The sequence below is a fragment of the Pseudochaenichthys georgianus genome, chromosome 9 (genome assembly GCF_902827115.2).
Source record: "Pseudochaenichthys georgianus chromosome 9, fPseGeo1.2, whole genome shotgun sequence".
Taxonomy (NCBI): Eukaryota; Metazoa; Chordata; class Actinopteri; order Perciformes; family Channichthyidae; genus Pseudochaenichthys; species Pseudochaenichthys georgianus.
The window spans coordinates 37,784,973-37,797,338 of NC_047511.1; the positions used below are offsets into that span (position 1 = coordinate 37,784,973).

Genomic DNA, 12,366 nt, shown 5'->3' on the forward strand with positions numbered 1-12,366 from the left:
ACCAGTCATAAGACTCGCGTCTTGTGCTGCATTCACTTGCACTCGGACATTAGAGATTTTCTCTCATAAATGTCCGATGAGCCACAACTTTCAAAACAAAGATGGCAGCTGGGGTGACAAGGCTATTGTTTGCCACCCCATGCCACCCCGGTAGATCCGCCCCTGCCAGGGACACAACGGCATGCTGACTGCAGTGGGACTCGAACTTGCTATTCTCTGATTCGAAGATCAGCTCACTAACGCACTGAGCCACAGACAGCCTCCCTTTACATTAAAAGACAATCAATAATTGTACAGCCTTTCCCTGCAGCTGAGTTGATGACAGGCCCTAATAACTCACTGAGGCAGTTCGTCAAAGACTTTCTACATTGCATAAATTCAGACATCATCAAACATCCCAAAAGACTTGCACAATCTTTCTTGTGAGTCTTAATCTCTGCCATGATGATCTTTACACATTTCAACGTGGACTTTGTAGCTTCACCGTACAAAAGAATATACTGTAAAACATAGTGATTCTAATAATAACTGGAGTCAGATGTATGAAGTTACAACATTACATTACATCCTGAGGCTTCTGTGATTTGCTCCACGGATGATTTCAACACAATTAAACTTTTTTTGTTGATATTGTGACTCAAGGACTCCACTTTAATCTGCATTGTGGAGTTGGATTTTCCATAAAAAGATTAATCTCTGCATCTCTGCTACACTCTAATCTATATAATGGCTTTCAAGCAGAAAAGACTAATGTAGCGATAATACTCAGGTTACTTCAAAATACAATTCAACTGGCAGGACAGGAAGCTGATAGGCCTACCGTTCAGCAAAGGACCCTCGAGCATCTGCAGCAGAGGAGACCAGTCCTGATTGCAGGAAATAAATAAAAGGGTTTCCTGGCTGCAAGGTTTTAAAGCTTGATTTGCACAGTGGCTGATTGTTATCCAGAGGTATTTCACACAGGAACGATTTATAAATAAATGAGACACATCTGTGCTGTCTTTATACTGTAGTGGTCATAGCCGAGTCTGAGTACAAATTATTTAAAAATCAGAAAATACAGTATATGAGTAATTCGGTGTGAACTGTGTACAGTCATCGATGTGACCGGGGAAATGGATAAGTGGTGGTCATTGTGTTACCACAGGGACCATGGAAACGGCAGGTCATGATGTCAGACGTTAAAGACATAGTTGCTTTCATTACCTTAAAAATGTATTAGTCAAGATTTATAATTTGACCTTTACATAGCGACTTACATACTCAATACTGTGGACAATCCCCACAGGAGCAATTTGGGGTGAAGTGTCTCAGGGACACAACGACATGCTGACTGCAGTGGGACTCGAACTTGCTATCCCCCTGATTCGAAGTCCAGCACACTACCCACTGAGCCGCAGCTGCCTATATTCGGTTCAAAAACGGCTCACACCCTTAGCAGATAGGGCTACAGATCAGCAGCTTAGAAGGTTGAGTATTCTTCTACTAAAATATGTCAAATGTACGTACAGTATTTTTTCTGTATCGGAACATTACAGTGCAATGGCCCATGTTTGACCCAAAAACTGTTAAAACCCTTATTCCTGTATCTTGCTTTCCCCCACTTTACACTCTGCAGATTTATCTATTCTCTCTTGTGTGCTCTGAAGAGAAGTGTAGGATGCCTAAAGTGAAGTTGTCTGTCGAAGGATGGCCTCCTTTTATTTTTTATTTTGCCACCTGTCTGAACCTCAGATGTCACTGCGATTAGCTCAGATTCACTGGAAAGAAAACTGTGTGAACGTAATAATTCAGAATTGGCCAATGATACATTTAAGTAATGTTAGTAAGGATTGCTATTCCCTCCACTGAACCTGACGTTTAAACATTTTACAGGCACCATTATACTTAGTGCTGTAAATTCCCCTTTAATACCTTAAATGCTTAAATCAACTGTATCGAAAGTATGGAATAAAATACCCTGAATTTGCTTGGAGCATCGTTTGAAATATGAAGGTGTGTGCCATGCAGTGCATACCAGAGAGAGGTGTGGGGTTCTTTAGTGGGGGTTTTCTTCTTCATAACCCAAGCATTCATTAGGAAGTCTAATCTGCAGGGCACCAGCAGGTCCCTGCCCTCTGCAGTGAAGGGGATTTAGCTGAAACACATTAAAATAGGTCAGGTGGACATGATGTGAAAATGGTATCTTTCCTAATTTACCAGAGAGCTGCGTGCGGCTCAGGATTTACACTCATAAGCAACATTTGTGTTACTATTATAATAATTGACAGAACATAAAGAAATGTTTTCCGTTTTTCCCTCTAAGCATGAAACTGATGTCGTGACTTGTTTTCAAGTGTGGAAAATGAATTGCTTTTATTTTCAGAAAAAAATGTGATTCACTTATCGAGTAGACCAGGGGGGTGGTGGGGTTATGGTATGGGCAGGCGTATGTTATGGACGACGAACACAGGCCACTCGATTCACAACATTACCCTAACCCTAACCCTACCCCTACCAGATACTGACTGGTTTTCGGACCCCCCCAGACCCCCCCAATAAAGCAAAACTGCACGTTTCAGAGTGGCCTTTTATTGTGGCCAGCCTAAGGCACACCTGTGCAATAATCATGCTGTCTAATCAGCATCTTGATATGCCACACCTGTGAGGTGGGATGGATTATCTCGGCAAAGGAGAAGTGCTCACTATCACAGATCTTTTCAGATTTGTGAACAATATTTGAGAGAAATGGTTATTTTGTGTAAATAGAAAATGTTTTAGATCTTTGAGTTCATCTCATGAAAAATGGGAGCAAAAACAAAAGTGTTGCGTTTATATTTTTGTTCAGTGTAAGACTGTTGCTTTGAAGATTTCCCATTCATATTATCATCTCTCAAGCTGAAATGGGGGGGATGATGGGACAATTAATCGACTAAAGTAAATTGTAAAAATAAATGACATTGTTAAGCTTTAATATACCCTGAATAGTCCTCCAATGTATTATCTTTTCCTTTATTAACCGGGTTTTCAATCTCTTTCAATGTCTTAGGTATTTTTTCATGGTGATGCCGTATAGTCTCCAGTGAATAACTGAAATCAAAACAAACACCTCAAATCATACCAAGAAATAGAAAGTGAAGAAACATTGAAAGTGAATACAACAAAAACACCTAAGGTTGCTTTTTTCAGTTTCACCAACACGTTTGAAATCAGTTCTTCATTTCCGGAAAATGTGGCATATATGAATTGAAGACTCAAGTGTAAAGTTTTTATTGACAAAATGTTGCTGTCTTCCTCCCTTATTATAACATATTTCAAAATGAGTAACTTTGCCATCTGCGGTTCTTCTTCTCGCTGCTGGATGCATCTGCCTCGATGATCATGACTCCGTGAAGCAGGAAAACCACAGCCATGTTCTCCGTCAAACAGCTGTGTTACTAGAAACATCTGCATCAAAAGCTGAGGCTGAAACATTACATTAAAATCAACATGTTTATTGCCTCAGAATGTTTTATGGTTTAATAAATACTGTGGCCTTACATTGCTTTTTGAACAGTTACAGATGGCCAAATAACATGCATCTGGCAGAGAGGAGATATGCCATATCACAAGACTCAGACAAAATGGGAGTATAAGTGTGTGTGTTCAATAAAATAATGTTCTTTAGGCAAGGCAAGTTTATTTATAGCATAGCATATATCTTTCGCACTCACAGAACAATTTTAACCAAAAACAGCTTAGAACTTAATTCCTTTAATAACACAATCTTTATTCTGTTAATCAGGAGTTAAATATCATTTATTTCATATTAAGAGCTTTAGTTTTTTATCTGCCACATTCTAAATGTTATATAATTTGTGAGATTCCTTTAAAACCTCAAAATGCAGTACTGAAAGTATTCAGGGGATGGAAGTGTTGAGAAACACCCGGTCAGCTGATTGCGAGGCAGATAGGGGTATATGTTTCAACAAGTTTTAAGGAAACAGCACATCTCTGTTGACACCCAACTGGACACATCAGAAGGTCAGTGCTGCTGCAGGTAAACACTGTTGTTTTCATAAAGGAGATAATATAGTATTTTATATTTGAACACTTTGTTGGAAAATGTTGTTCCATTTGATAAGATGTTATTTATTTCAAATGTGTTCCTATTTTATTTTACAGAAATCTCCCCAGACGGCAAAATGGATAATTATGAAGATTATAATTATCAAGATTATAACTACAGTGATCTCGACAATTACACTTCACAAGACGAACAGGTTTTTCAGCACAAATCAACGTGTGTAAAGGAAGTTTTGTGTGTGTTTTTACTCGTGGTCACCGTGGTAATCGTTCTGCTGGGCTTCTTCGGAAACGCCCTGGTGATCTGGATCTCTGGCTTCAAGATGACGAAGACGGTCAACACCACCTGGTACCTGAGCCTCGCCATCTCCGACTTTGTCTTCTGCGCCTTCCTCCCGTTCAGCATCGCCAACATGGCAATGGAGGAGTGGGTCTTCGGCCGCTACATGTGCAAATTCACCTCCTCGATTATGTTCCTCAACATGTTCAGCAGCATCTTCCTCCTGGTGGTCATCAGCGTGGACCGCTGCGTCTCAGTCGTGTTTCCAGTCTGGGCCCAGAACCATCGCACTGCTAATAAAGCCACCGGTGTTGTTTGCATCTCCTGGCTTCTGGCTGTCGCACTGAGCCTTCCCTCTGTCATCTTTCGGGATGTTAACACTCACTTGGGAAGGACCCTTTGCTACAATAATTACACCTCATACCAACACACTCACAAGATAGTTGCAGTGAGCCGCTTCTTTGCAGGGTTTGTTGTCCCGTTTATTGTCATCATCATCTGCTACTCTATCATTATCCTCAAACTTCGAAACAACAGGATGACTAAATCCAACAAACCCTTAAAGATCATGCATGCGCTTGTCGCTGCTTTCTTCGTCTGCTGGCTGCCGTACCACGTGTTCGTCCTACTTGAGATCAACCATGAACACTTGGAACAGAGCATTTTGATTTCCGGACTCAAAGTAGGCACATCCATGGCGGCAGCAAACAGCTTCCTCAACCCGGTGTTGTATGCGTTTATGGGCAACGACTTCAAGAGGACGTTTAAGAGTTCCGTGCTCTCAAAGATGGAGAACGCGATGGGAGAGGAGGGCCGCACCACCAGCCGATACCTGTCCAGGTCCAGCTCCATGGACGCGAGGGCTTCTACTCACATCTAAAGATATTTCTCTGGTTTCCCTCAGATATGCAATTGATTGACACATGAAATTAATTATGTGTAGCTTCATGGCGCGAATGATCTTATTTGTTGTACTTTTTTACTGTTGGTAGCATGGAGAAAGCTGTTGTTCTTCAGGCTCACAAACACATAATGTAGTTGAAGAATGTAAGCTTGAGCCAATACTTAAACATTGGGAATTGAAAGGTAGACATACATCTCTTGCAGTAGAAAGAATGTTGTGGGAGCAGTAGTGGAAAGTTCTCCAGCAGTCATTCCTGCAGCAAAGAGATTTTTTTCTTCTAAAATACAAGGATTGTAAAATATGAGGGATTCTTCTTTCTGATAATAAATGGTTTTAATGTGGTATAATTCACACTCGAGGGGCTCCTTTTATGAACAATGTTCTCTTCCATGCTCATGCCTGAATTGCAAGTATGGCATTATTTTCATTAGTGAAAACACATCAAAATGAGAAGGATACGGGTAAATGGCATGAGGTCCTGCAGGATGTGAGTATTTTGCTCATCTGTTTGTGCAATACATTGTTGTTATCATTTGACCTTTGAACTAAACCAATAAGCACCAGGTCACACATCGGGAAACAAACTGAAGATAGAAAGGAACTGTTGCTGAAGGAGAAGAGCAAATCATTGAATACTTACATTTCTTTATAATGCACATTCAACCTCAACCGACCAAAACCTATTTAGCATTGAAGCATTAAGTACGTTGTTGTGTCAGACTGACCCAAACAGTGTGTGCTGAGGAGTGGTCTGCTGCGGAGATACGTGCAATGAATCATAGAGAAAGCACACACCCAGCTGCTATTACCAGTTGACATAAAGAATATGTTTAATGGACCTCTACTTCTGTGTTTTTATGTTTCAGAGCTGTACAGCGAAAGTCACTTTGTAGATAATGTTTCTGTTTTCTGAAATAAAGCTACTAAAACAAAATGCAGCTCTCTGATTTACTCAATTGTCGATATCAAGTTCACTTGTGAAATAATAAGACTGGAAGATTATATCAGGCTCAAGACAAAACATGTAACTATTGCAACACCTCCAGAGTCAACATGTGTTTTCACCTGAAGCACAAAAAGACACGATGAATGTGTTTGTGTTGTGAGCTTTTTTTTACCTTTGCATATAAGTAATGTCATTTTATTCTCAGTAACACAATTAAATGAATAACAACAGTGAGTGCCTGGAGTGTATTTTAATGTTGAAACTGAACTTTGAAACAACATCCACAACATTCATCTGGCTGCTACTTAGAAATTATGTATCTAATATATTGCATATAGACTCTTATTACACTTTTTTTGTATTTTCTATTTACGTGCACAATATTTTTCTGTTTATTTTTCTGTTTATCTGTTTTATTGTGTTGCACTGTTGGAGTGAGCCTGTGACCTAAGATTTTCATCGTCATAACTACACTCTAGCTATGTTCGTATGACAAAGAAAAAAAACCTTGAACCTATTGGGGAAGCCCCAGACTGCAGAGGTGCATGAGACAGGCAGTGAATCACAATATAACCTGGGCAGAGTTTTACCTTTTGAGCTTCTATATTTCAAACCGGAGAGACGTGATGTAAGGAATACATATTTATTGTTTACACGTCATATGAATGAAATGATTGCCATGATAATACAAAAGGAGAATGGAATGGTGTTTGGCGATTAGGCCCCGGTTTGCAGGATAATCATTCAGGAGGGAAAGAACCGCTCCGATGAAATCCCCGGGGTCTAGACACTGGTGGTGGTGATGAGTAGGTGGGACCGGTCTGAAGAAGGAAGGTTTAGCTTTGTCCTGAAGGAGACGGGAGGCGGGTTGCGTGTGGTCACCTGAAATGACAACTGACAGGGAGGAAGAGCAGGCATTTAAGGAATTTAGCATGTGCAGCAATTGGCTGCTGAAGGGTGACGCCCTCGTGTTTAATGAGGGGGAAGGGAGCCATAGAGTGACGTGTAAGTGAATCATTGTTAGGTCTTCCTTATTGAACTTGCGCTAAAGCTTTCATTAAAGGTGGGGTAGGTAAGTTTGAGAAACCGGCTCGAGATCGCTAGAATTTGAAAATACACAACCGGAGAAAATCTGCCACTTCCTTGCAGAGCCCCTCCTCCAACACACACGAACGAGCACATGACCAATGAGGGCACGAGATAAGTTTGTTCCCCGATGGAAGGCTGACAGGCAGGTAGGCCAACCAATCCGTTTAGCCGGTCCGGCTAAACAGATTGGTTGTACTTTTTACAGTATTACGGCTTCTACAGATGACATTTTTTATGGATTTTTTGTCAAAGCACATTGCTATCGGGATGTTAAGATCATTCCATGGAATGATCTTAACAAAAAGTGAACAAAAAGTGTATCTCGAGCCGGTTTCTAAAACTTACCTACCCCACCTTTAACAAGTGCACCCATTATAGTGTTATGGTGGAGACCAAAATGGAGCTAAAATGCTATTTTATTTCTATTTCTGAAATATATTGGACTGTTTATTTCTTCTGTCTTAGTTTCTCTTATGTACATTGCCTTGTGTTTTTTATGCTGCTGCAACGCATAACAATCCCAAATTGGGATCAATAAAGTACCTATCTATCTATCTATCTATCTATCTATCTATATGTCTATATGTCTATCTATCTATCTAGTATCTATCCATCTATCTGTCTATATGTCTATCTATCTATCTATCTATCTATCTATCTGTCTATATGTCTATCTATCTATCTATCTATCTATCTATCTATCTATATGTCTATCTGTCTATATGTCTATCTATCTATCTATCTAGTATCTATCTGTCTATCTATCTACCTATCTATCTAGTATCCATCTACAGTGTGCGAAAAAGTACACGTCCCACCGTCCGGGACGTGTTATTTACAATATCAGACAAGTAGATATTTCAATTGACTTGTCCGGCGGACAAGTGACGTTTTTCGCCCTGATTTATCGACAAATTATTGATAAATTCAGTTGACAAAAGGCAGAACTCATTCGCAAATTGTACGTGTCCACCATTGTTCGTTTAGAAATGTAGTTTCGGTTCTGCTTGTCGATTCCTAAGGAAATGCATCTCGCCGCGAAAATGTAAAATACAATGACGAAGAAGAAGATTCCAGTGGCCCCAATTTTTGTCCATTCTGGACAAGTGAAAAATGTATTCGGACAAGTACATTGCCAAACTCACTTGTCCATGGACAAGTACTCTCTAAAAACTTTTTCTCACACTGATCTATCTATCTATCTATCATCTATCTATCTAGTATCTATCTAAAAGTAGATTAAATATTGGACTTATGTTCATTGTGATAAACTCCAAGTAAATGATCATTTTGCATCACATCTGCTGTATGTGTGCACCTGCATGCCAACATGTTTGCAATAGATGTTGTGTTACAGTTTGTCCTGTTGTTCGCTTTTTTATTTATAACTCATTTGTGTCAACAAATTCGTATTTTTCAGCTTGACACATCTATGGGGACGTGGAGGGCAATACTATTTGCTTATTTTTGGTACTAATGTACTTTTCTTATTGTTTGGCTTATCTATGGAAGGGCCTGGAGAAACTAGTGAGATCCAATAACAAAAACATTCCTTTGATCTTCAAATACACATTTTAATGACCTTTCCCAACAGTTGTTCAGAAATGACAGCGGACTATAGCACACTATTTTATTTACTCATTTATTGGGCCTTATCACATAACATTCATTCCATAAAAAATACATTCAAATGTGACACTGTGTGCCTGCTTGTCAATGAAAGCGAGAGCCAATAAAGTTTAAAGCATGTTTTAAAAATAGAAACAACTTCTCCCGTTTTGCTAGTTGCAATACAAATCTTGTCAAAGTGTCAGCAAACACTATAAAAATATATCTATATCATTCTGAAAATGGAAGTCAGTTAATATTTCCTGGTTCTCAATCACCAGTTTTATTTATTTATATATTTGTGTATCTAATTATTTATATATTTGTTTATTTTAAAGCATACCGCATAGCACATTGAGTACCAGTATCAGACGTGCCACTTATAAAATGTGAGCTGAATTTTTAACACATTTGTGGATATTCTTTTTAAATTATGAGGAGTAAATGTATTATCAGCTTTGACTATGTTATAGCTTTCTATACAACAAAGACATAAAACAAAAAGTAAAAACTGTTTTCACATTCAGTATGATTAACTGTCATAAAATAAATCAATAAAGATCACTACTGCTAAAGGAAACCTCCGATCTAATATACGTGTAATGCTTAGTTCCTCAGTGATCTTTGGGCCGAGTGTTGCACAGAAAAGTGCTTTTTGGATTTCTGCATCAAGTCCAGTGTTAAGGAAACATTTCACAACCGAGTGGACACTGCACACCACAGATAAATAAATGCTGTCAAGGTAAATCCTCTCCTCGAGTCAGTGCCTTCAAGAGGGATGAGTCATCTTCTGGAATAGGAGGAGTTCTTAACCTCTTCATTGAAAATACAGATTCCTCTTACTCCTGATTTCTTTTAATAAAAACTTGGAAACACAGTATCATGATCAAGTAGTTATAACCTGCATATTGCATTTCTCCCTCTGACAAAAGGGCTGAACATTTTAAAGTTTATGTATAAAATAGTATTTTTCTGTAACTGATAGCAGCACAAGAATCATACATTTAAAGTTTTCCATTCTCATATTTGTCTTTAGCACAAAATAAGCTGCATCAAACTTTGCAGTATTGTATAATAATTATTAGGTCACATGTTTTTTCTGACTGGCAACGAATCAGCCAGCCGTCAGATGAGCCTCTGTGGTCACAGCTATTGTACCTCCTTTGAGTTAAGGCATTTGCACATGCCTACACATCACGTGTGCATAGAGCAGGATAGGAAGTGCTTTTCATTCAGACAAAGAGAAAAACAAAGCTTCCCCGGGAAAACTGCCTCTTCTATTAATGCATAAAGCTGCTGAGGTTCAACAGAAAATGAAAGAACCTTAATATTAAAATAGTAAGAGTAAAGAGACTTGTTTCTGACTACAGCTTTGACCTATGTTTACCTTACAAATTATTGAAACAAACTATTTCAGTCATGTTATCCTAAAAATGTGGTGCAGATCGTCCAATTAACAGTCCGATTAAAGGAAGCGGGAAATTAAATGAGGGGTTCACGTATATCATCTTGGCATATATTCGTCTGGAACTCCGGGCATGTTCCTCTTCCTCAAGGCAGCGTCGACTTTCCGGACCAGTTCATTGATGCTCGCTCGCATTTCAGGAGTATACGGGTCATACTCAAGCTTTCGCAGGCCGGACCGCTTGAAGTTCCCGTCCTTCTGGCCCTCGACGCAGAGAAGGCGCTCCTCGGAAACCTTCAGACCCAGAAACTGGACCATCCCTTTGAGATGGGAGAACAGGTCCCTCTTCACGTTCTCAAAGTGGACCACGTGGACCACCTTCCCGTAGTTGAGCCAGTCCAACGTGTGGGACGCCCACCAAGGGGAATAGTTCTTCACAAACTCGGGCCACTCTGCGGGACAAATGAGAGGACAGAAATTAATCAACGAGAGAAAACGTGATTGTCAATGTACGACAAAAGTGCGAACAGAAGTATTGAAGAAGGAAAAAACACAGAGCAAGTCAAACTGTCTTTGGTAACAATGAAGCACATGAATCAACTTCCTCCTGATTACATTGAAGTCAATGAGTAATGTTAAAGAATAGCTCTTTAGTGGACACACAATCAATCAAATGCATGCTCAGAGCAGAAACAGTTTGATAAATACAGGCTCCAATCTCAAAGCAGAGCAATCAAATAAATGCAAAGATAACATGTTGAAAAAAGATTGGGTACTGGATGAAGGGGAAGTGAGAGTCGTAAAGCTGAAGTAATTTTTCTTGGGAAGTCTGGCCCAATTCGCCGGACGACATTAAGTGATTTCTATAATCTTTGGACAGTGAAGTGGACATTCTTGATTGTCAATCAAACCGCAGCAGTACTTTAGCAGAAACCCTTGGCTGGCAACTTTTAGTCATTGATAATCTACTGGCCCATAAAAAAAAGCCGGCTGCTGGCAGGAGCTGTGCTGCATTAGCACACATCTTACCGTGGGAGAGGTTGGCGTTAAAGTTTAAAGCCTGCTGAGTTGGCAGTGGTGTGTCAGGAACCAACGAGAGTGGACAGAATATTATAAATGCATCTAAAAACACAAGTAGCTGTGCAGAAAATCTGAGGAACCGCGTCTCTGACCACAATGAGTTTGTTCTCCTCTCTATCAGTCTTGTAAAAGCATCAGGGGCTTAAAATAAGAAGGAACCAACATCCTTACTTCCCCCTGAACAGCCTGTTCTGCTAATGATTGACTGAAAATATCAGATTAAGTTAAGATACTTATGTTCTTATTAGCAGGGGTTTGACTTTTAAACCCCAAATAAAGGGATTTATGTAAGAGCCTTTAAGTAAAGCCATCAGATCATACTGGAAAATAACAGAGTGTGCTTTGTAAAATGACATGCCCTCCAAAACAAGTTGCACTCGCCCCTGAGGGGGACTTATTGAGCAAGAGAAGGAGGCATCAGTGTGTAAGGGGGTAACATCACGGCCTCCCCTTGCAGAGGTGAGCGCATCAGATGTGACGCCCCAGACTCAAAGTCACGCTGACTCTCAGACGGGATCTTCGCTCTGTATTGGAAGTGGCAGCTGTCAAGAAGCTTTTCTCTTTAATGATGTCACTGCATCGTTTCCCCACCAACAGCAGGAATAAACACTCATTGGAAATGGCAGGCCAAATGTGCTGATGTTTCAACAAAGAGAGACAACTGCCGGGTCGGCAAATCTCCTGCCTCGAGAAAATCGATTAAAACCTCGCAGAACGTCAGAGAGACGGTTAGCGGACTAAACAAAACTCGTTGTCATGGTTACTGAGACACCACTCAAGCTGGCAAAGGAGCGAGGAACGCACATTATGCATGAAATATAAATACATCTTCTAGCAAAAGGACATAATGTTTTGTGGATAAGATGTACTCAACCAAGAGGTTCATTTCCTTAATGATACCATTAAAAAACAAGTAAGAGGAATTTAACTTCACTAGATTGTGCTGACACGTAATTAAGTGGTTGCACAATGATGGGTTACATGCTGGACGTGAATTCATTCTGTAACAG

General features: G+C 39.9%; 2 protein-coding genes across 4 annotated transcripts in view; one reads left to right on the top strand and one right to left on the bottom strand.

Moving 5' to 3' along the window:
- The first annotated feature begins 3,970 nt into the window (after positions 1 to 3,970).
- cmklr1 (chemokine-like receptor 1) lies at positions 3,971 to 6,162 on the top strand. 2 transcript variants are annotated; one of them, XM_034091670.1, is made up of 2 exons: positions 3,971 to 4,018; positions 4,144 to 6,162. In XM_034091670.1, the coding sequence occupies exon 2, from the start codon at positions 4,164 to 4,166 to the stop codon at positions 5,202 to 5,204; it is 1,041 nt and encodes a 346-aa protein (XP_033947561.1). In that variant the 5' UTR covers positions 3,971 to 4,018; positions 4,144 to 4,163; the 3' UTR covers positions 5,205 to 6,162. The 2 variants fall into 2 exon arrangements, with proteins under 2 accessions (XP_033947561.1, XP_033947562.1); XM_034091671.1 differs by having other exon boundaries at positions 3,982 to 4,002.
- A 2,729-nt stretch (positions 6,163 to 8,891) lies between these two features.
- wscd2 (WSC domain containing 2) overlaps positions 8,892 to 12,366 on the bottom strand; it is a 45,943-nt gene continuing 42,468 nt past the window's right edge. For both annotated transcript variants that reach the window (XM_034090261.2, XM_071204408.1), the window contains one exon: positions 8,892 to 10,728. In XM_034090261.2, the coding sequence (XP_033946152.1) occupies positions 10,376 to 10,728 (353 nt within the window). In that variant the 3' untranslated portion in view covers positions 8,892 to 10,375. The remainder of the gene's footprint in view (positions 10,729 to 12,366) is intronic.

What these genes read in the sequence shown, in the direction of transcription:
- cmklr1 (XM_034091670.1), top strand. Translation starts at nt 4,164, where the DNA reads ATGGATAATTATGAAGATTATAATTATCAAGATTATAACTACAGTGAT.